Source organism: Theropithecus gelada, chromosome 6 (genome assembly GCF_003255815.1).
Source record: "Theropithecus gelada isolate Dixy chromosome 6, Tgel_1.0, whole genome shotgun sequence".
NCBI lineage: Eukaryota > Metazoa > Chordata > Mammalia > Primates > Cercopithecidae > Theropithecus > Theropithecus gelada.
This window is the reverse complement of record NC_037673.1, coordinates 36736481-36758057: the sequence shown is the minus strand read 5'-3', so window position 1 is coordinate 36758057 and position 21577 is coordinate 36736481. Positions and strand designations below refer to the sequence as shown.

The 21577-nt window shown below is 40.7% G+C and overlaps 2 protein-coding genes across 2 annotated transcripts in view; one reads left to right on the top strand and one right to left on the bottom strand.

Annotated features, from left to right (window-relative positions):
- Nucleotides 1–21577, top strand: part of CPLANE1 (ciliogenesis and planar polarity effector 1) — a 163143-nt gene that overhangs the window by 131190 nt on the left and 10376 nt on the right. The window contains exons 45-49 of the mRNA XM_025388536.1: nucleotides 161–289; nucleotides 11817–11982; nucleotides 15396–15454; nucleotides 16113–16280; nucleotides 17557–17681. Coding sequence (XP_025244321.1) covers nucleotides 161–289; nucleotides 11817–11982; nucleotides 15396–15454; nucleotides 16113–16280; nucleotides 17557–17681 — 647 coding nt within the window. The remainder of the gene's footprint in view (nucleotides 1–160; nucleotides 290–11816; nucleotides 11983–15395; nucleotides 15455–16112; nucleotides 16281–17556; nucleotides 17682–21577) is intronic.
- Nucleotides 5841–6443, bottom strand: LOC112626123 (uncharacterized protein C8orf59 homolog). The gene is made up of 2 exons (XM_025387955.1): nucleotides 6311–6443; nucleotides 5841–6001 (listed from the first exon to the last, which is right to left on the bottom strand). The coding sequence occupies exons 1-2, from the start codon at nucleotides 6441–6443 to the stop codon at nucleotides 5841–5843; spliced, it is 294 nt and encodes a 97-aa protein (XP_025243740.1).

The following is a 21577-nucleotide window of genomic DNA, read 5'->3' as shown; positions in this document are numbered from 1 at the left end:
ATTAGTCTTTTTCGCTGAGAGATACTAGAATTGCAGAAATAGAAGGACAGTAGATATATGTATATCATTTTGTGTTCATTTGTTACATGTTTATTTTTGCTTAATGTAATTAAGTTGTAGATACTGATTTATATTTCTTAAATTACATTTGCAAATGAAGTGCTTCAGTAGATCCACTCCAGATGACTGGATTGACTGATATTGCAGACATTATTGATGACCTTATAACTAAAGACGGAGTTTCCAGTGAAGAGCTGGGCTTAACAGAACAAGCTAAGCGCACCTCCAGGTAATCATTGAATAATTCATTTTTAACCTGTTTAAAATGCTTCTCATTCAAGAATGTTCAAAACTTGTGATATTTTAATGTGATTTTTATGAAAAAAATCTGAAGCATAGAATAGATTTTTTTCTTCATGTTTTGTTATGTATATGTGTCAGTCTTCCCTTTTCCCTAACAATTTATAGTATATAATTGTATCCTGTGAGTTTTCCCAAGAATCACTGTAAGTACAACATACATTTAATCCTATCTCTTACTAGAAGTAATTAATGATTTAGTTCATAGCACTTTATCCTAAAATTAACCCTTAGAATACATTTTAAATAGCTTTTCTGATGTATCATGCAAATGGAAAACAAAAAAGATCAGGCACTACTGTTTTTATATCAGATAAAACAGACTTTAAACCAACAGCAGTAAAAAAGGACAAAGAAGGGTTTTACATAATGATAAAGAGTTCAATTCAACAAAAAGACTTAACTATCCTAAATATATAAGCATTCAACATTGGAGCACCTAGATTCATAAAATAAGTACTTACAGACCTATGAAACTATTTAGGCAACCACATAGTAATAGTGGGGGACTTTAACACCTCACTGACAAAGTTAGACCTATCATCAAAGCAGAAAACTAACAAATTCTAGAATTAAATTAGACACTTGATCAATTGAACCTAATAGACATCTGCAGAATGCTCCACCCATCAACCCCAGAATATACATTCTTTTCATCTGCACATGGAATATACTCCAAGATCGACCAAATGCTTGGCTGTAAAGCAAGTCTCAATAAATTAAAGAAAAAAAAAACTGAAATCTGACTGATATGGTTTGGCCGTGTCCCCATCCAAATCTCATCTTGAATTGTAGTTCCCATAATTCCCATGTGTCATGGGAGGGATCAGGTGGAGATAATTGAATTATGGGGACAGTTTGCCCTATCCTGTTCTCATGATAGTGAGTTCTCACAATAACTGATGGTATTATAAGGGGCTTCCTCCTTCAGTGGGCACTCATTCTTCTCCTTCCTACCATCATGTGAAGAAGGATATGTTTGCTTCCCTTTCTGCCATGATTGTAAGTTTCCTGAGGCCTCCCCAGCCATGCTGAACTGTGAGTTAATTACACCTCTTTCCTTTATACCTTTATAAATTATTCAGTCTCAGGTATGTCTTATTTAGCAGTGTAAGAACAGACTAATATAGTAAATTGGTACCACAGAGAGTGGGGTGCTTCTGCAAAGATACCTGAAAATGTGGAAGCGACTTTGGAACTGGGTAACAGGCAGAGGTTGGAACAGTTTGTAGGGCTCAGAAGAAGACAGGAAGATGTGGGAAAGTTTGGAACTTCATAGAGACTTGTTGGGTGGCTTTGACCAAAAGCCTGATAGCAATATGGACAGTAAGGTCCAGGCAGAGGTGGTCTCAGATGAAGAAGAGGAACTTGTTGGGAACTGGAGGAGGTGATTCTTATTATCTTTTAGCAAAGAGACTGGTGGCATTCTGCCCCTGCCCTAGAGATTTGTGGAACTTTGAACTTGAGAGAGATTATTTAGGGTATCTGGTGGAAGAAATTTCTAAGTGGCAAAGCATTCAAGAGGAAGCAGAGCATGAAAGTTTGGAAAATTTGCAGCCTGACAGTGCAGTATAAAAGAAACACCCATTTTCTGGGGAGAAATTCAAGCTCACTGCAGAAATTTGCATAAATAATGAGAAGCCAAATGTTAGTCACCAAGACCATGGGGAAAATATCTCCAGGGCATGTTAGAGACCTTCATGGCAGCCCCTGCCATCACAGGCCTAGAGGCCTAGGAGGGAAAAATGATGTCCTGGGCCAGGCCCAGGCCCTCCCTGCTGTGTGCAGCCTAGGGACTTGGTGCCCTGCATCCTATCCTCTCTAGCTGTGGGTAGAAGGCGCCAAGATACAGCTCAGGCTGTGGCTTCAGAGGGTGCAAGCCCCAAACCTTGGCAGCCTCCATGTGGTGTTGAGCTTGTGGGTGAACAGAGGTCAAGAATTGAGGTTTGGGAACCTCCTCGTAGATTTCAGAGGATGTATGGAAATCCCAGACTGAAGTTTGCTGCAAGGGAAGAGCTCTCATGGAGAACCTCTACTAGGTCAGTGCAGAAGGGAAATGTAGGGTTGGAGCCCCCACACAGATTCCCTTCTGGGGCACTGCCTAGTGGAGCTGTGAGAAGAGGGCCACCATCCTCAGACCCCAGAATGGTAGATTTACCAACAGCTTGCACCATGTGCCTGGAAAAGTCACAGATAATGCCAGTTGTGAAAGCAGCTGGGGCAGAGGGCTGTACCCTGCAAAGCCTGCAAAGCCACAGGGACAGGAGCTGTGGACAGGACCTGTCCAAGACCATGGGAACCCACCTCTTGTATCAGCATGACCTGAATGTGAGACATGGAGTCAAAGAAGATCATTTTGGAACTTTAAGGTTTAATGACTACCCTATTGGATTTTGGACTTGCATGAGGCTGATAGCCCCTTTGTTTTGGCTAATTTCTCCTATTTGGACTGGGTGTTTTTACCCAATGCCTGTACCTCCATTGTATCTAGGAAGTAACTAACTTGCTTTTGATTTTACAGGCTCATAGGCAGAAGGGATTTGCCTTGTCTCAAATGAGACTTTGGACTTGGACTTTGGAGTTAATGCTAGAATGAGTTAAGACTTTGAGGGACTGTTGGAAGGACATGATTGTGTTTTGAATTATGAAGACATGAGATTTGGAAGGGGCCAGGGCAGAATGATATGGTCTGGTTGTTTCCCCATCCACATCTCATCTTGGATTGTAGTTCCCATAATCCCCACATGTTGGTAAAGATAATTGAATCATGGAGGTAGTTTGCTCTGTCCTGTCCTCGTGATAGTAAAAACACTATTTCACGAGTTCTGATGGGTTTTTTGTTGGTTTTTTCTTTTTTTTTTTGAGATGGAGTCTCGTTCTGTTGCCAGGCTAGAGTGCAGTGGTGCGATCTCAGCTCACTGCAACCTCCGACTCCCTGGTTCAAGCGATTCCTGCCTCAGCCTCCTGAGTAGCTGGGATTACAGGCATGTGCCACCACGCCCAGCTAATTTTTATATTTTTAATAGAGACAGGGTTTCACCATATTGGCCAGGATGGTCTCAATATCCTGACCTTGTGATCTGCCCCCCGTCGACTTCCCAAAGTGCTGGGATTACAGGTGTGATGCAGCAAAAGCAACACTGAGAGGAAAATTTAGAGGCTGGGCACGGTGTCTCACACCTGTAATCCCAGCACTTTGGGAGGCTGAGGCGGGTGGATCACCTGAGGTTGGGAGTTGGAGACCAGCCTGACCAACATGGAGAAACCTCATCTCTACTAAAAATATAAAACTAGCTGGGCATGGTGGCACATGCCTGTAATCCCAGCTACTCGGGAGGCTGAGGCAGGAGAATCACTTGAACCTAGGAGGCAGGGGTTGTGGTGAGCCAAGATCGTGCCATTGCACTCCAGCCTGGGCAACAAGAGCAAAATTCTTTCTCAAAAAAAAAAAAAAAAAAAAAGGTGGAAAGTTTATAGCACTAACCACCTGCATCAAAAAGTTAGAATGATTTCAAATTAGTGATCTAACATCACACCTAGAGGAAACAGAAAAACATGAACAAGTTAACCACAGAGCTAGCAAAATAAGTAACTAAAATCAGAGCAGAAGTGAACAAAATTGAGAACCAAATATCCATACAAAGAATCAATAAAACCAAAAGTTAGTTATTAGAAAGGATAAACTAGATTGATAGACCACTAGATACATTAACAAAGAAAAAAAGAGGGAAGATCCAAATAAGCGCAATCAGGAAACAACAAAGGTGACATTACAATTGATCCCACAGAAATACAAAAGATCCTGAGACTATTATGAACACCTGTATGCACAAAGTAGAAAATCTAGAGGAAATGGGTAAATTCCTGGAAACACAACCTCCCAACATTGAATCAGGAAGAAATTTGAAACCCTGAACAGACCAATATGAAGTTCTGAAATGGAATCAGTAATAAAAAACCCACCAACCAATAAAAGCCCCAGACTGGATGGATTGACAGCCAAATTCTGCCAGACATAAAAGAAGAGCTGATAGGAATTCTACTGAAACTCTTTAAAAAATCAAGGAGGACAGACTCTTCCCCAGTCATTCTATGAAGGTGGCATCACCCTGATACAAAAACCTGGCAAAGACACAGGGAAAAAGGAAAACTGTAGGCCAGTATCCCTGATGAATATAGAAGCAAAAATCTTCAACAAAATACAGCAAACCGAAAGCAGCACATCAAATTGTGGTGATTGTTAATTCACCACAATCAAGTAGGCCTCATTTCTAGGATGCAAGATTGGTTCAACATACACAAATCAATAAATGTGATTAATAGCCATTTATGACACACCCACAGCCAACATCTTACTGAATGGGCAAAAGCTGGAAGCATTCACCTTAAGAACTGGTACAAGACAAGGATGCTCAATCTTACCATTTCTATATAACATAGTACTGGAAGTCCTAGCCAGAGCAATCAAGTAAGAGAAATAAATGCAAGGCATCGAAATAGGAAAATAAGAATTCAGATTACCTCTTTTCCATGACAGTATGATTCTATACCTAGAAAACCTAAAGACTCCTCCAAAAGCCTCCTAGAACTGATAAATGACTTCAGTAAAGTTTCAGGATACAAAATCAATATACAAAAATCAGTAGCGTTTCTATGGAGAACCAAAGCAAGAATGCAGTCCCATTTACAACAGACACACACACACACACCTCTTAGAGCTCTAAGACCAAGTTATATCAGTGTTTATTTGAGCTCGGGGAAGAAAGTCAGTGAAAGAAGGCAATCACAGCAGTTCTTGTATTTGTAAGTGAAGGGCAAGGAATTAGATGTAACTAGAGTTTGTGCATTAGAAGGGGAGAGTGGGACTAGCTGAGTATGGAGACCAGAGGGAATCACTGAGTTCAACCTATTGACAAGCAGTAGGGGGTGATCAGAAGGGGCTTTTTTTCTTTTCATTTTGCTTCAGGAGAAAAACGATTTAATATCTACCAACTTCCCCATCCCCCAAGTAGCTGCATTCTGCGATTTCAACTTTTCTTCCAATTCTTAATCCTGTTTTCTCCGCTTATAAAAGGAAAGTTATCAAAAACAAAGGAAGGTTATCAAAAACAAAATACATTGGCAAAGTACTCATCACTTCTTCGACTTACATTTTTATTGCCATGAAACTATTTCCTGTGTTCTTCTATCCAGACAGACATTCACTGCAGTCTATAAAGTGAAAGATGTAAGCAAGGCTATATAACTGTTTCAGTGAACAGATTTGGTGAAGTGCCTTCTGTTTTAGTACTTTAAGTTTATCACATTTTGTTGACTTCTGACATTCCATTTTTCCTAGATTGGAGGAAAGATCTGTTTATGTAGTTTTTAAATGTGCCAGTGCCTGCACGTTAAGATTTTTAAAAATAAAATTGTATAAAACATATAATGTATTGGTCTTTTGGGGGGAATTAGATGCATCATCACTGTATTACACTGTATCACAACTGTATTACGGCTTCATCAACATTAACTGGTTTGCTTTCGTGATGTTTCTGAGGAATTGGTTCTTTTTGCAGAGGTTCAAGAGAAAGGGCTTTTGAGAAGTTCTCTAGTTCCTTTTGTATATTTACAAATGCTTTATTCACATTGTTAACTTTTCATCATTCATAATGTATATTTTAAGATTAGTGGGCTGGGTGCAGTGGCTCACGCCTATAATCCCAGCACTTTGGGAGGCTGAGGCAGGTGGATTACCTGAGGTCAAGAATTCGAGATCAGCCTGGGCAACATGGTGAAACCTCATCCCTACTAAAAATACAAAATTAGCCAGGCATAGTGGCACATGCCTGTAATCCCAGCTACTCGGGAAGCTGAGGCAGGAGAATCGCTTGAACCTGGGAGGTGGAGAATGCGGTGAGCCGAGATCGCGCCATTGCACTCCAGCCTGGGCAACAAGAGTAAATCTCCATCTCACCAAAAAAAAAAAAAGAAAACAGGTTAGTGGTAACTGGCTTTGCTTTGTTTTTAGCCTTAAAGTTGTTGTGTCTGGCAATGTGAAATACGTTCCTGGACTTCTGCCCCCTTAATTTGTTCTTGGCCATTGTCTTTGATGTGTATATGCAGGTTCTTTTTTTTTTTTTTTTTTTTTTTTTAATTAATTTCTGTAGGTTTTGGGGGAACAGGTGGTATTTGGTTACATGAGTAAGTTCTTCAGTGGTAATTTGTGAGATTTGGTGCACCCATCAACCTCAACAGTATATACTGTACCCAATTTGTAGTCTTTATTCCTCACCCACCTCCCACCCTTTCTCCCAAGTCCCTGAAGTCCATTGTATCATTCTTAGGCCTTTGTCTCCTCATAGCTTATGAGTGAGAGCATACGACATTTGGTTTTCCATTCCTGAGTTATTTCACTTAGAATAATGGTCTCCAATTCTATCCAGGTTGCAGCGAATGCCATTATTTCATTCCTTTTGGTGGCTGAATAGTATGACATGGTGTATATGTGTACCACAATTTCTTTATTCACTCATTGCTTGATGGGCATTTGGGCTGGTTCCATATTTTTGCAATTGTGAATTGTGCTGCTATAAACGTGTGTGCAAGTATGTTTTTCATATAATGACTTCTTTTCCTCTGGGTAGATACCCAGTAGTGGGATTGCTGGATCAAATGGTAGTTCTACTTTTAGTTCTTTAAGGAACATCCACACTGTTTTCCATAGTGGTTGTATTAGTTTACATTCGCACCAGCAGTGTAGGAGTGTTCCCTTTTAACCTTATCGCTGCCAACATCTATTGTTTTTTGATGTTTTAATTATGTTCATTCTTACAGAAGTAAGATGGTATCGCATTGTGGTTTTTATTTGCATTTCCCTGATCATTAGTGATGTTGAGCATTTTTTCACATGATTGTTGGCCATTTGTATATCTTCTTTTGTGAATTGTCTCTTCATGCCTTAACTCTATTGTTTTGATGGGATTTTTTTTTCTTGCTTATTTATTTGAGTTCTTTGTATATTCTGGGTATTAGTTCTTTGTCAGATGTATAGATTGTGAAGATTTTCTCTCACCCTGTGAGTTGTCTGTTTACTTTGCTGATTGTTTCTTTTGCTGTGCAGAAACTTTTTAGTTTAAGTTCCACCTATTTTTTTCTTTTTTTTTTTGAGACAGAGTCTTGTTCTGTTGCCCAGACTGGAGTGCAGTGGCCGGATCTCAGCTCACTGCAAGCTCCGCCTCCCTGGTCTACGCCATTCTCCTGCCTCAGCCTCCCGAGTAGCTGGGACTACAGGCGCCCGCCACCTCGCCCGGCTAGTTTTTTGTATTTTTTTGGTAGAGACGGGGTTTCACCGTGTTAGCCAGGCTGGTCTCGATCTCCTGACCTCGTGATCCGCCCGTCTCGGCCTCCCAAAGTGCTGGGATTACAGGCGTGAGCCACCGCGCCCGGCCAGTTCCACCTATTTATCATTGTTTTTGTTGCATTTGCTTTTAGATTCTTGGTCATGAAGCCTTTGCGTAAGCCACTGTCTAGAAGGATTTTTCCTGTGTTATCTTCTAGAATTTTTATGGTTTCAGGTCTTAGATTTAAGTCCTTGATACATCTTGAGTTGATTTTTGTATAAGGTGAGAGATGAGGATCCAGTTTTATTCTTCTACATGTGGCTTGCCAATTATCCCAGCACCATTTGTTGAATAGAGTGTCCTTCCCCCTTTATGTTTTTGTTTGCTTTGTCGAAGATCAGTTGGCTATAAGTATTTGGGTTTATTTCTGGGTTCTCTATTCTGTTCCATCGGTCTGCATGCCTATTTTTATACCAGTACCGTGCTGTTTTGGTGACTATGGCCTTATAGTTTGAAGTCATAATGTGATGCCTCCAGATTTATTCTTTTTGCTTTGTCTTGCTTTGGCTATACAGGCTCTTTTTTTGGTTCCATATGAATTTTAGGATTGTCTTTTCTAGTTCTGTGAAGAATGATGATGGGGTTTTTGTTGTTGTTGTTGTTGTTTTGTTTTTGTTTTTGTTTTTTTACAGAGTCTCACTTTGTTGCCCAGGCTGGAGTGCAGTGGCACAATCTCAGCTCACTGCAACCTCTGCCTCCTGGGTTCAAGCAATTTTTCTGCCTCAGCCTCCCTAGTAGCTGGGATTACAGGTCCGCACCACCACACCCGGCTAATTTGTTCATTTTTAATAGAGATGGGATTTTGCCATGTTGGCCAGGCTGATCTTGAACTCCTGAGCTTAGGTGATCCACCCGCCTCAGCCTCCCAAAGTGCTGGGATTACAGGTGTGAGCCGCCGCACCTGGCCCTTATGGTGGTATTTTGATAGGAATTGCATTGAATTTGTAGATTGCTTTTGGCAATATGGTCATTTTCACAATATTGATTCTACCCATCAATGAGCATGGGATGCGTTTCCATTTGTTTTGTTATCTATGATTTCTTTCAGCAGTGATACATGCATGCAGGTCTTTAAGCGCCAGGTGGCACCATCTGCATGCAGCACAGGGCTTTAAGATGGAAATTAGAGCCAGTTAGAAGACTTATTTCAGTAGTTTAGAGATGAGGTGATCAGAATGAAGAGTGTAGGGTAATAGGTGTAAGTGAACATTTAGAGGCTATCAGGTGGTAAGAATGACAGCTTTTCTACTTGAGTGACTGAGTTGATGGTGATTTCTTTAGCAGGATAAAGAATGCAGGGGCAACACAGGGAAAACCAATCTCTACCAAAAATATAAAAATTAGCCAGCCTCATAACCCAATCTCAAAAAAAAATTTTTTTTTAATAAAAATATCTTTTAAATCCTGCATTCTGTTAATTTTGCTTCCTTCCCTGAGAAGGACATAATATATCTTTTGTTTATTTTTTTTTGAGACAGGGTCTCAGTCTGTCACCCAGGCTGGGGTGCAGTGGCACAATCATGGCTAACTGCAGCCTCAATCTCCCCAGGCTTAGGTGATTCTCCCACCTTAGCCTGCAAGTAGTTGGGACTACAGGTGTGTGCCACTGCATCCAGCTAGTTTTTACAGTTTTGGTAGAGACTAGGTTTCAAAAACACAAATAAGTAATTAAATAAATTAATTTAATTAAATAATGGCTGGGCTCAGTGGCTCACTCCTGTAATCCCAGCATTTTGGGAGGCTGAGGTGGGCGGATCACCTGAGATCAGGAGTTCGAGACTAGCCTGGCTAACATGGTGAAAACCCGTTTCTACTAAAAATACAAAAAGCTGGGCATGGTGCTGCGAGTCTGTAATCTCAGCTACTCAGGAGTCTGAGGCAGGAGAATTGCTTAAGCCTGGGAGGCAGAGGTTGCAGTGAGCGGAGATCGTGCCATTGCACTCCAGCCTGGGCAACAAGAACGAAACTCCATCTCAAAAAAATAAATAAATAAATAAGAGAATACAGTTTTAGATATAAGGTGGCAGAAAAACATCGAGTGGTAATATTCAGTGGTATATTAGTTTTAAGTCCTCTGCAAAGCAGATGGGATTTTGATGAGCAAGAGATTTATTTGGAGAAATGCCTGTGAAGGAAAAAGGGAGGATGCCATAAAATTGGGGAAAACTATCAGACTGCAGTGTTGATGTAGATTTGACCCTGTGCTGGGGGTCCCCAAGATCACCCCCAGGTTCAGAAATCACCTAGGAGGATGCACAGAACTCAGCAAATAGTCATTTTCATGGCTATAATTTATCCTAACAGGAGGCAAAAGGTACATGGAGTAAATTCCAGGGGAAATCAGACACAAACTTCCAAGAGTCTTTTCCCAGTGGAGTCGCACAGAATGCACTTAAATCCTCCAGTAACAAGTTGTGACAACATGTGTGAAATGTCTACCAGGCAAGCCCATTAGAAACTCCATGCCTGGGGTTTTACTGGGGGGATACTGCCTGCCATGTGTAAAGATTCCAGAGTCTCAAAAGGAAAGCAGATATTCAGAATAAAATGTATTGTTTGTATTTGTGACTAGTCTTCTGTTTAGGAGGGTGTCTTCTTCAATCACTGGGTGATGCATCTGTCCAAGTCCCCATCTTTTAAAACAGAAACTTTTTAAAATTTTATTTTTTGGAGACAGAGGTTTGCTATTTTGCCCAAACTGGGCTTGAACTCATGATTGTCCCACTGCAGCCTCCCAAGTAGCTGGGATGACAGGTGTATGCCACTGCACCTGGCCCCAAATCCCCATTTCGCACCACCCATTTTCTCAGACCACTCCTAGTACATGTATGTTAGTTCAGATCCTCCAAGAAGCTAAGGTCGGTTTAGCTGCAGAAGAGATTTACTGGGGAAAATGCTTGTGAGAGGATAGCAGAATGCAGGGAAGAAGTAAGGAGAAGCATCAGACTACGATGCAGCTCTCAGCCCTCCCTGTAAAGGAGAGGGAAAGAGGGTAGGGGAGACAGAGTCTTAGTGCACTGTGTAGTTTTAAGAATGTTTCAACTGGGTCAATGGTAAGACCTCAGGCCAAGTCACCCACAGAGTCACCTGTGTCTTGCAGGAATGGGCCTTTCACAGTATCCCTGCCATGCTTAGTCCATTAATTTGGGCCAGACCATGGAAAGTGTGACATGAACCTAAGCATGGGAGTAGATCCAGAAGGGCAGGTGTTGGAAGTCACCTCTGTGTTGCAATTGTTTTGTTTTTTTGAGACAGTCTTCCTTTGTCACCCAGGCTGGAATGCAGTGGCACGATCACTGCTCACTGCAGCTTCGACCTCCCAGGCTCAAGTGATCCTCCCACCCACCTGAGTAGCTGGGACTACAGGCATGTGCCATTCAACCTGGCAAATTTTTTTTTTTCTTTTTTATAGAGATGACATCTCATCATCTTGCCCAGGCTGGCCTTGAGCTCCTGGGCTAAAGCAGTCCACCTGCCTTGGCCTCCCAGAGTTCTGGGATTACAGGTGTGAGCCACTGAGCCCAGCCCTGTATTAGAAGTTTTGAAATTGATAGAAATAGTACAGGGAATAAGTTATATTAATAGATAAAGAAGTGAAAACCTCCCCATTTTACATGATGTGATTATTATGCATTGCATACCTGTATCAAAATATCTCATGTACCTTATAAATATATACATCTACTATGTACCCACAAAATTAAAAAGTTTAAAAAAAAGTCAAAAGGAGAACCTTTAAGACATTAGTTTTGAAGCAGTGAGCAGACAAGAAAGGAGCCAATGCAGGAGGCTATATAGTTTTCTGAGAGTTAGGAAAAGATCCAGTAAGATAGAGTTTAAAGAAGAAGGGAAAAGAGTTTAAGGCAAATGTTGTAAAGAAGTTGTTAGCTTTCTGAGTCCCTTTTCAGTGGAGTTCAGGTAACAAATTGGAGTGAGTGGACTAGAGAACATAAGTATATACTGCTTTTGAAGATGGGGCAAAATATTTCCAGATAAATAGTGTTTAGTCATGATATATCTTATCTGCATAACAAATTTAAAAGCAAATGATGTCTTACTTGTTAAATTTCTCAGAATTCAGCATTCTTCTGGCAGACATTCACAAAGAACTGACAAGGAAAGAAGAGAAATTCAAGCCTGGATGAAAAGAAAACGAAAAGAAAGAATGGCAAAGTACTTAAATGAGCTGGCAGAAAAGAGAGGGCAAGAACATGATCCTTTCTGTCCCAGAAGCAATCCAGTAAGTCTGCAGTGTCAAGGGCAATGGAATTATAGAATATGTGTAATTACTTTCCTGGCAAAATTTTAAGAAAAAGATTAATATAATTTGGATACATTTTTAATTTGGCATATAGAAAAGTAAATGTTTTACTTAAGTCAGGAAAAGTTAATTACCTTAAAACGTTACAGGATATTGTGCTAACCAAGTTATACTGAATTATCTTAAATATTTTTTTGTCCCCCAGGCTAATGATGGCTGTAGCATTTTAACAAGAGGAAGAGGTTGAGTAATTGGGTGACCAGTTGGAGTTGTTCCTTTAATTTTCAGTGAGAGTCATTGACAGTTGAAACAACTGACTATGTGTATTAAAGCCATTTTAAAAACTCGCTTTTCTATGCCTGCTCCCTTACTTAGTTTATAAAATTTACTTGCTTAGAAAACTTTGAGGCTCAGGGCCGGGCGCGGTGGCTCAAGCCTGTAATCCCAGCACTTTGGGAGGCCGAGACGGGCGGATCACAAGGTCAGGAGATCGAGACCATCCTGGCTAACACGGTGAAACCCCGTCTCTACTAAAAAATGCAAAAAACTAGCCGGGCGCGGTGGCGGGCGCCTGTAGTCCCAGCTACTCGGGAGGCTGAGGCAGGAGAATGGCGTGAACCCGGGAGGCGGAGCTTGCAGTGAGCTGAGATCCGGCCACTGCACTCCAGCCTGGGCGGCAGAGCGAGACTCCGTCTCAAAAAAAAAAAAAAAAAAAAAAAGAAAACTTTGAGGCTCAGCATGGTGGCTCATGCTTATAATCCCAGCACTTTGGGAGACCAAAGTGAGAGGATCACTTTTGACCAAGAGTTGAGAGCATCCTGGGCAACATCGTGAGACCTCATCTCTACCAAAAAAAAAAAAGAAGAAGAAGAAATTAGCCAGGTGTGGTAGCACACACTTGTAGTCCCAGCTACTCTAGAGGCTGAGGCAGGAGGATCATTTGAGCCCAGAAGTTTGAGACTGTATTGAGCTATGATCACACCACTGCACTCCAGCCTGGGAGACAAAGGGTGACCCTGTGTCTACAAATAAAGCAAAAGCTAACAAATAAAAAGCCCCTTAATTTTCTGTTAATAAGTTACCTACAAAAAATACAAAAAAAAATTGTCATGTATCAACAGAACAATGTCACTTCTGTGTGTGTGGTTTTTGTTTTTTTAACTGTCTTTAAAACTGTCAGCATTTATTTACTGAGCCCTAAATACAGACATCACCATAGCCAGGTCAGGTATATTTTTTTTCAGATGGTAAAACAAAGCACTGTTACTTTGATAGTCACATTACTATGAAAATTACGGCCGGGCGCGGTGGCTCAAGCCTGTAATCCCAGCACTTTGGGAGGCCGAGACGGGCGGATCACGAGGTCAGGAGATCGAGACCATCCTGGCTAACACGGTGAAACCCCGTCTCTACTAAAAATACAAAAAACTAGCCGGGCGAGGTGGCGGGCGCCTGCAGTCCCAGCTACTCGGGAGGCTGAGGCAGGAGAATGGCGGGAACCCGGGAGGCGGAGCTTGCAGTGAGCTGAGATCCGGCCACAGCACTCCAGCCTGGGCGACAGAGCAAGACTCCGTCTCAAAAAAAAAAAAAAAAAAGAAAATTACATTTAGATTACAGTTTATCTTTTACTTTGTAATCTGAAATAAAATACAATATCCCTTCATTTTTTCAGCATCATTAGGATAACAAAATATTTTGGTGAATTTTCCAGATAAACTGTTCCATTAAAACACCAAATGGTGCAAAAGTAGGTGAACTATTGTTTAAAGTGCAATTTACTTACCTGTCTCTGAAAAGAGTATATTGGTGTTAACATAACATTTTCTTGATAGCCCAGGAGACCTGGTAGTGGCCTTCAGGGCTACTGAGGTACATGAACAGAAACTTAAAGTGTGTACATGTGTATTTGAGAGAAGAATGTGTGTGTGTGTGTGTGTGTGTGCGCGCGTGTTCCCCCACCCTAATGTAGAATGGGTTCTGACATTACCTTCTCGCTGTCAGGGAAGTAAATACCCAAGATGGTTAGAATTGTGTCCAAATTTAGAATAAATTGGCCAGGAATAGTGGCTCATGTCTGTAATCCCAGCACTTTGGGAGTCCGAGATAGGAGGATCACCTGAGGCCAGGAGTTCAAGACCAGCCTAGGCAACATAGTAAGACCTCGTCTCTAAAAAAATAAATAAATAAAAAGTAAGAAAATGAAAATTAGCCAGATGTAGTGGCACACACCTGTAGTCCTAACTACTCGAGGTGAGAAGATCACTTATGTCCAGGAGTTGGAGATTAAAGTGAGTTGTGATCATGCCACTGCACTCCTGCCTGGGCAACAGAGTGAGCTCTTGTCTCAAAATAAGTAAACTCTAAGGGTTTAAGAACTGCTTGGTTCATAGATTTTGTGGTCTCATTCAAGATTGCAGACATTTTTTGTTTTGTTTTTTAACTTCTATTTGGGTAAGTTTGGATGGGATTAGTGAGGTATTAATGTAATTAAAATTTTCATTTGAATTTCTATTAGAAATCAACAAGACCTTTAATTTGTTAGTGACTACTTCTCTACAGGACCTTGAAAAAGTGTTTACTTCTGAGTGTCCATTTTTATATACATAATTGTGTGTGAAAAGAACCTCACATGTAACTCACACCAATAGTTCTTAATGTTCTGGAATAATATGTATGTGTCTGACATTTGTTGTTTGCCTTCTGGTGTATAACTTGAAGAGTTTACAAGTCACAGTCAATTCACTGTAGTAGGTTTCTGATAAACATTTTAAAACATAAAAATAATGATTTTAAATGTCTAATTTCAGCTTTATTAACAGGCTCTTGGTGAGGTTAGTTACAAGATTGAGTACAAAGCATAGGTGCTTCCACCTAAAATGTTCCTACTTCACATTTTTTGTGCAGCCAAATAAGATTCTCTCCTAATTAACTCAATAAAATATATTAACTGAACTAGGAAAATAGATTTTGCATTCCATTTATTAAATTTTTCTTTATTTTGAAATGGAGTCTTGCTCCGTCGCCCAGGCTGGAGTGCAGTGGCGCGATCTCAGTTCACTGCAGCCTCTGCCTCCTGGGTAGCTGAGATTGCAGGTGTAGGCCACATACCCGGCTAATTTTTGTATTTTTAGTAGAGACGAGGTTTCACCATGTTGGCCAAGCTGGTCACGAACTCCTGACCTCAGGTGATCCGCCCGCCGCCGCCTCCCTAACTTGGTTTTTACTTTCATTACATGATGTTTTAATTTAACTTTTTTATGTTTTGTGCTACAGTAGGAAGCTTCATCAAACACCACAGTGTTTTGTACTGTTTCCTCAATAACAGAATTATGTCTAAAGGTTTAATTATTTGGATTGAACAATAATGAACCAACTGGATATTTCTTATGCAGCTTTACATGACTTCAAGGGAACTAAGGCTGAGACAAAAGATGAAGCATGAAAAAGACAGGTGAGTTTGGTAGCTGTAACCCTGTGTATTCTCTCTGACTTCCTTACTACCTGAGGCATAGGTTAATGCCTTAGGAATTCTGTTTTCACAATAGTCTCTTTTTTGTCAATAAACAGAAAATTATGGAAGATATCACTGCAAGGAAAATAATGAGACTCACTAGCCTTTTTTCAAATTTGCTTTCAAATATTACGTGTTTCATTCAGTTTTTATGACTTTTATTTCTGCTGTTCTCCCTTTCCCAACCCAGATATTTACATGCATTTGGGAAATACTCCAGAGACCATAACTACAAGTACTTTTAATGATACTACCTAATCATTTTCAGAAACCTGATGAATAGAAGGATGTGAGAAGCGTTGAAGAAAGAAAATGCTAAGTGAAATTAGCCAGGCATGGTGGCCCCGTGCCTGTAATCCCAGCTACTTGGGAGGCTGAGGCAGGAGAATCACTTGAACCCAGGAGGCGGAGGTTGTAGTGAGCCGAGATCGTGCCATTGCAGTCCAGCCTGGGTGACAAGAGTGAAACTCCGTCTCAAAAAAAAAAAAAAAAAAAAAAAGAAAAGAAAATGCTAGGTGATCTTCGAACACTATATTCCCTCTGGACAGATGAACTGAAAGCGACTCTTAGTAAATGATGCTTAATTCTTTGTCTACAGATTGCTGCTCTCTGAACACTACAGTCGTCGAATCTCACAAGCATACGGTCTGATGAATGAACTATTATCTGAGTCAGTACAGCTACCCGCTGTGCCACAGAAACCATTGCCTAACAAACCCAGCCCTACTCACTCTTCCAGATATCAACACTGCCCTTCTCCAAGAGGGTAAGACAAGGTTTGACATGCCATTTGGCAAGATAATGTCAGGCCTGATAAGAAGTGTAGCACTTTTGTGACCTAAGTTCAGTGCATTTGCTTTTACCCTGCTTAGAGTTGTGATGATAAAGTGAAGGAAAAAAAGTAGTCTCATAATCATGAGGTCTTTATACATTGATATAATCACCAAGGAAAAAGGCAGAAATTGTGTTACATTTCTCACTAAGCTTACAGAGCATTTAGGTATTCCAGAAGTATGAAATTTAATATGTGTGCAGTCCTGTTTTATTTAGTTGTTGTTAATATTTGCCTCCGTAATTTGCCTCCTAACTGCTCATCCTATTTTTCCATTTGTCGTCTCTCTTGCAGAAACAGCCAGTCCCCAGCTGCTTACCACTTCCCTTTCTGCTACCCACCCCAGACCTGCCCAGTTATGCTCATTGAACTGTAGCTACTATTATGTATTTTACTTTAATCACCTACAGAGGGGTTATATGTGAGTTCAGTAGGCAGTAATTAATTAAACATAGAACGCTGAAGAAAACTACCCAAGTATAAAATTTCTTACGCATGGTCAACAAACATGCAAAGTTCTATTGATATCTGTTGGTGATCATAAGGTGAACATGAATTGGAGTACAGTGTTGTTAAGCATCACCACCTTTGACAAAATGAATTATTAGAATTATAAACATAATCACATAATTTAAGAGCCTAGAGGAGATACTACCAACACAAACCCAGATGTAGTCAGATCATTTGTGTGTGTACTGTGGAGTTTACTTCAAATACCAAAGAATCCCATTGAGACTTTTCTAGAATAAAGCAGGGATTAAATACATATATAACTGCCCAGTATATGGATAATTTGAAATGGGGAGTGAGATAACCACAAAAAAATTTTGTGAAAAAAATGAAGTTTGAGGTATAAGATACAAAGAATAATGTGTTGAGAGTTATATGTTAAGTGTATCACTGAGGTACAGAATAGGCAGTATCAAGTGAATATAATCTGAGCTATATTTTGGTCCATTTTTTTTCTTTAAAGTAACAAGGTCTTGCTCTGTCACCCAGGCTGGAGTGCAGTGGCATTCACAGGTGCAATCATGGCACACCACAGCTTGACCCTCTGGGTTCCAGTGATCCTCCTGTCTCACCCTCCCCAGGAGCTGGGGCTGTAGGCCTGCGCTGCTGTGCCCAGCTTAGTTTAGGCTTTTTTAAATATTAAAGTTTATCATTGATATGAGATTCTAGGAATATAATAATTATGTGATTTCTACTATAGAGAGAATCAACACGGTTACAGTTTTCTAATAAATCGACCTGGAAAAGTCAAATATATGTCCAAACCAAGTTACATCCATAAGAGAAAGTCTTTTGGACAACCTCAAGGCTCACCTTGGCCACATGGTAAGACTTAAAGCTTTTTTGTAAATTGTCTGATTTGGACCTATTCCTTCTTGTCTCCAAAGTTGTGTTTTCATTAGTAAAAGGTGTAAGTCTTAGTAAAGAGGAGTTCTGATTTGAACAGAATGCAAAGCATTGATAAAGACTTAGCTGTAATTTTTTTTTTTTTTTCTGCTTTGAAGTAAGGTCCTAGGAATTTTTCTAAGTGAATGGCTTTGTTTTTTTTTTTTTGAGGCGGAGTCTCGCTCTCTCGCCCAGGCTGGAGTGCAGTGGTGAGATCTCGGCTCACTACAAGCTTCGCCTCCCGGGTTCACGCCATTCTTCTGCCTCAGCCTCCCAAGTAGCTGGGACTACAGGCGCCTACCACCATGCCTGGCTAATTTTTTGTATATTTTAGTAGAGATGGGTTTCACTGTGTTAACCAGGATGGTCTTGATCTCCTGACCTGGTGATCCACCTGCCTCTGCCTCCCAAAGTGCTGGGATTACAGGCGTGAGCCACCACGCCCGGCCTTGAATGACTTTTTTTTTATTTTTCATTTTTTTGAGACGGAGTTTTGCTTTTGTTTCCCAGGCTGGAGTGCCAGTAGTATGACCTCGGCTTACTACAACCTCCGCCTCCTGTGTTCAAGCGATTTTCCTGCCTCGGCCTCCCAAATAGCTGGGATTATAGGTATGCACCACCATGCCTGGCTAATTTTGTATTTTTAGAAGAGACGGGGTTTCTCCATGTTGGTCAGGCTGGTCTCAAACTCCTGACCTTGGGTGATCCGCCTGCCTTGGCCTCCCAAAGTGCTGAGATTACAGGCGTGAGCCACTGCAGCTGGCCGAATGGCTTTTTTATAACAGCATTTGAAGACTCAGGGTATTAGATATAACTTTTTTGGGTGTCTGTTTCTTTTGTATATCTGGCTAAAGATGTAGGCATTTGAACAAATCAAGTTCTGATAGATTGCAGGATGAATACATCACAGAAGAGAAATGCTAAGAAGCTCAGATTGAAATAATATCATGTTTTTATCCTTTGAAAATTTTTTTCCACATTTCAAGGTATATCCATTATTTACTAACTTTTCTTTAGTTAATTGTGCCATATTTGAGTTTTGATTACTAAAGTAAAACAGTTATTTGTAATATGTTTATATATTAAGAATGTATTATAATAGCTGACATGTAATATAAATGTATACATTTACAAATACAAAATAAGCCCAGTGCGGTGGCTCATGCCTGTAATCCCAGCACTTTGGGAGGCCGAGGTGGGCAGATCACAAGGTCAAGAGACTGAGAACATCCTGGCCAACATGGTGAAACCCTGTCTCTACTAAAAATACTAAAATTAGCTGGGCATGGTGGTGTGCGCCTGTAGTCCCGGCTACTCTGGAGGCTGAAGCAGGAGAATCGCTTGAACCTAAGAGGCGGAGGTTGCAGTGAGCTGAGATCGCGCCACTGCACTCCAGCCTGGCGACAGAGCGAGACTCTGTCTCAAAAAAAAAAAAAAAAGGTAAAATAACAACTAATTATGTGGCAGGTTCTGTTTATGTTCTTTAATTACAACCCTGTGAGATAGGTGCTATTATGTTCCCACTTTAAAGACGAGGAAACCAAGGCAGAGAGAAAGCTCAAATAATTGCCCAAGATCATACAACTAGGAAGTGGTAGAGCCAAGATTTAATCCTAGGGTTGGGTCTAGAGCCTACACACATAGAACCAACACTTCAATATGCTGCCTCAATTTAGAAAATTGAAATTTCCATAAATCCCAATTCTTTAGATGAAACCCTTCGTGATTTGGTTAGCTCTTGGCTTTTTTTTTTTTTTTGAGACAGAGTCTGTCACCCAGTCTGGAGTGCTGTGCCATAATCTTGACTCATGGAACCTTTGCCTCCTAGGCTCAACAGCCATCTCCCGCCTCAACCTCCCGAGTAGCTGTGATTATAGGTGTATGCTACCATTCTCAGCTAATTTTTGTTTATTTGTTCGTTTTTTGTAGAGATCGGGGGGGGTCTCGCTGTGTTGCCCAGGCTGGTCTTGAACTCCTGAGCTCAAGCATCTACCCACCTCAGCCTCCCGAAGTGCCAGGATTACAGGTGTGAGCTATCATGCCTGACCAGCTCTTGGCTTTTTTGATTGACAAATTACAGTAAGAAAATACTGCTCTTTTAAAACTGAAATTTCAAAATAGTAAACCATACTTTTTAAAAAATATATTATTTTACACCTGATATATTTGCCAGAATTAAACACATATCTAAAATTGTCAAGGTTTTAAGAACATCTGATGGTTTCTTAACATCTGATGGTTTCTTAACATCTGATGAAAAAGTCTTGAATTATACAGAAATATGTCTTCCTGTTATATATGTTCAATTTCAAATCTTTATTTTTACCTTGTGCTTTGACAGTTGCTATGGCCTTAGCCTGTCTTTTTGTTAATCTCACCTGCCCTTGCTGGATTATGCTGAGGAGGTGCTCCTGCTACTCCTGGTCTCAGGAACCCTCAGCAACACTCATACCCACGCAGAAACGTCTAGACCCTCTGCTTGGCCTTCAGGCATCCTCTGTGTGTTCTCCTGCTTCCTTGACCTCCTTTCTCCATAGAACCTGTGCTGCTCAGCAGCTTGTTTTCCAACCACATGACGTGATTTGTGCTCCCTTATACCTTGAATGTCTCACTTCTGTGTGTCTGAAGACATTCCTAATCTTAATTATTTAGTTTGTCCAATCTGATATAATCAATTTGAAATTCTACATTCTCATTTCTAAATTGAGGCTTATATTTAATCTGCATGGTTGCTATGAGAATTAGAGATAATGGTGGCCAAAGTAGTTATTTTTCTGTTCTTTGAACCCTTAGTCAAGTGTTTATGTCCCTCTTGAAGCACTACAACAGGCGTCCTGTTATTGTGACCTGTAAACTTCATGCCCCATACTAGAATACTTTGCAGCAGTATTCCCTTATTCATCTTCATATTACCCCTCACATTGAATAAATGAAATACTCAAACATTGAACAAATAGATAAATGGAAAAAATAGTTATTGAGCTTTTTGCCTAAGCATAGCTATTTATAAACAAATTATTGTTCAAGGATATTAATAGGCAGGTATTACAGTATTTATACCACGTCAGAGAATAATACCATATGCCTGGCTATTGTCCTGTCTTTTAATGCAAAGATAAAAGAGGCAGCTTGAGTGCTAGTGGATATTCTGACTTCTCTGCCTCAGTAGAGCAGGCTGTGGCTCCCCTTGTTCTTGTGGCCTCTGTCACACCCAGACCCAACCATTTCACCTGGCTACATTCAGAAGTTTCAGGTCCCCCAGTGTTTGGGAGAATGAAGGGAAACCCAGGCAAGACTGATTCCAGACCTTTTCCTAGTCAGTGATACAGATAACCTGAACTCACATAGGTCAAGTTCAGTCACTGCACATGTGGGGAGGTGAGGCTCCATCAAGATTTTCAAATGCACTGCAGTTCATTTGTAAATGAAGAGTTTTTCTTAATGTACTTGGGAGTTTGACTGTATGTTGCTTTCTATCTTGTGAAGCAGTATGTAGTTTTTGGCTAATTTCTTCAGCCCTGCTTCCATACTGTTAGGAGTTTGTTTGTTTGTTTTGACACAGGAACTCACTCTGTCACCCAGATGGAAGTGCAGTGGTGTGATCATGGCTCACTGCAACCTTGACCTCCCTGGCTCAGATGATCCTCCCACTTCAGCCTTTTTTTGTTTCTGTTTTTTGTTTGTTTGTTTGTTTTTTTGAGGCAGAGTCTTGCTCTGTCACCCAGACTGGAGTGCAGTGGTGTGATCTCAGCTCATTGCAACCTCTGCCCTCTAGGTTCAAGCAATTCTCCTGCCTCAGCCTTCGGAGTAACGGGGACTACAGGCTCACACCACCA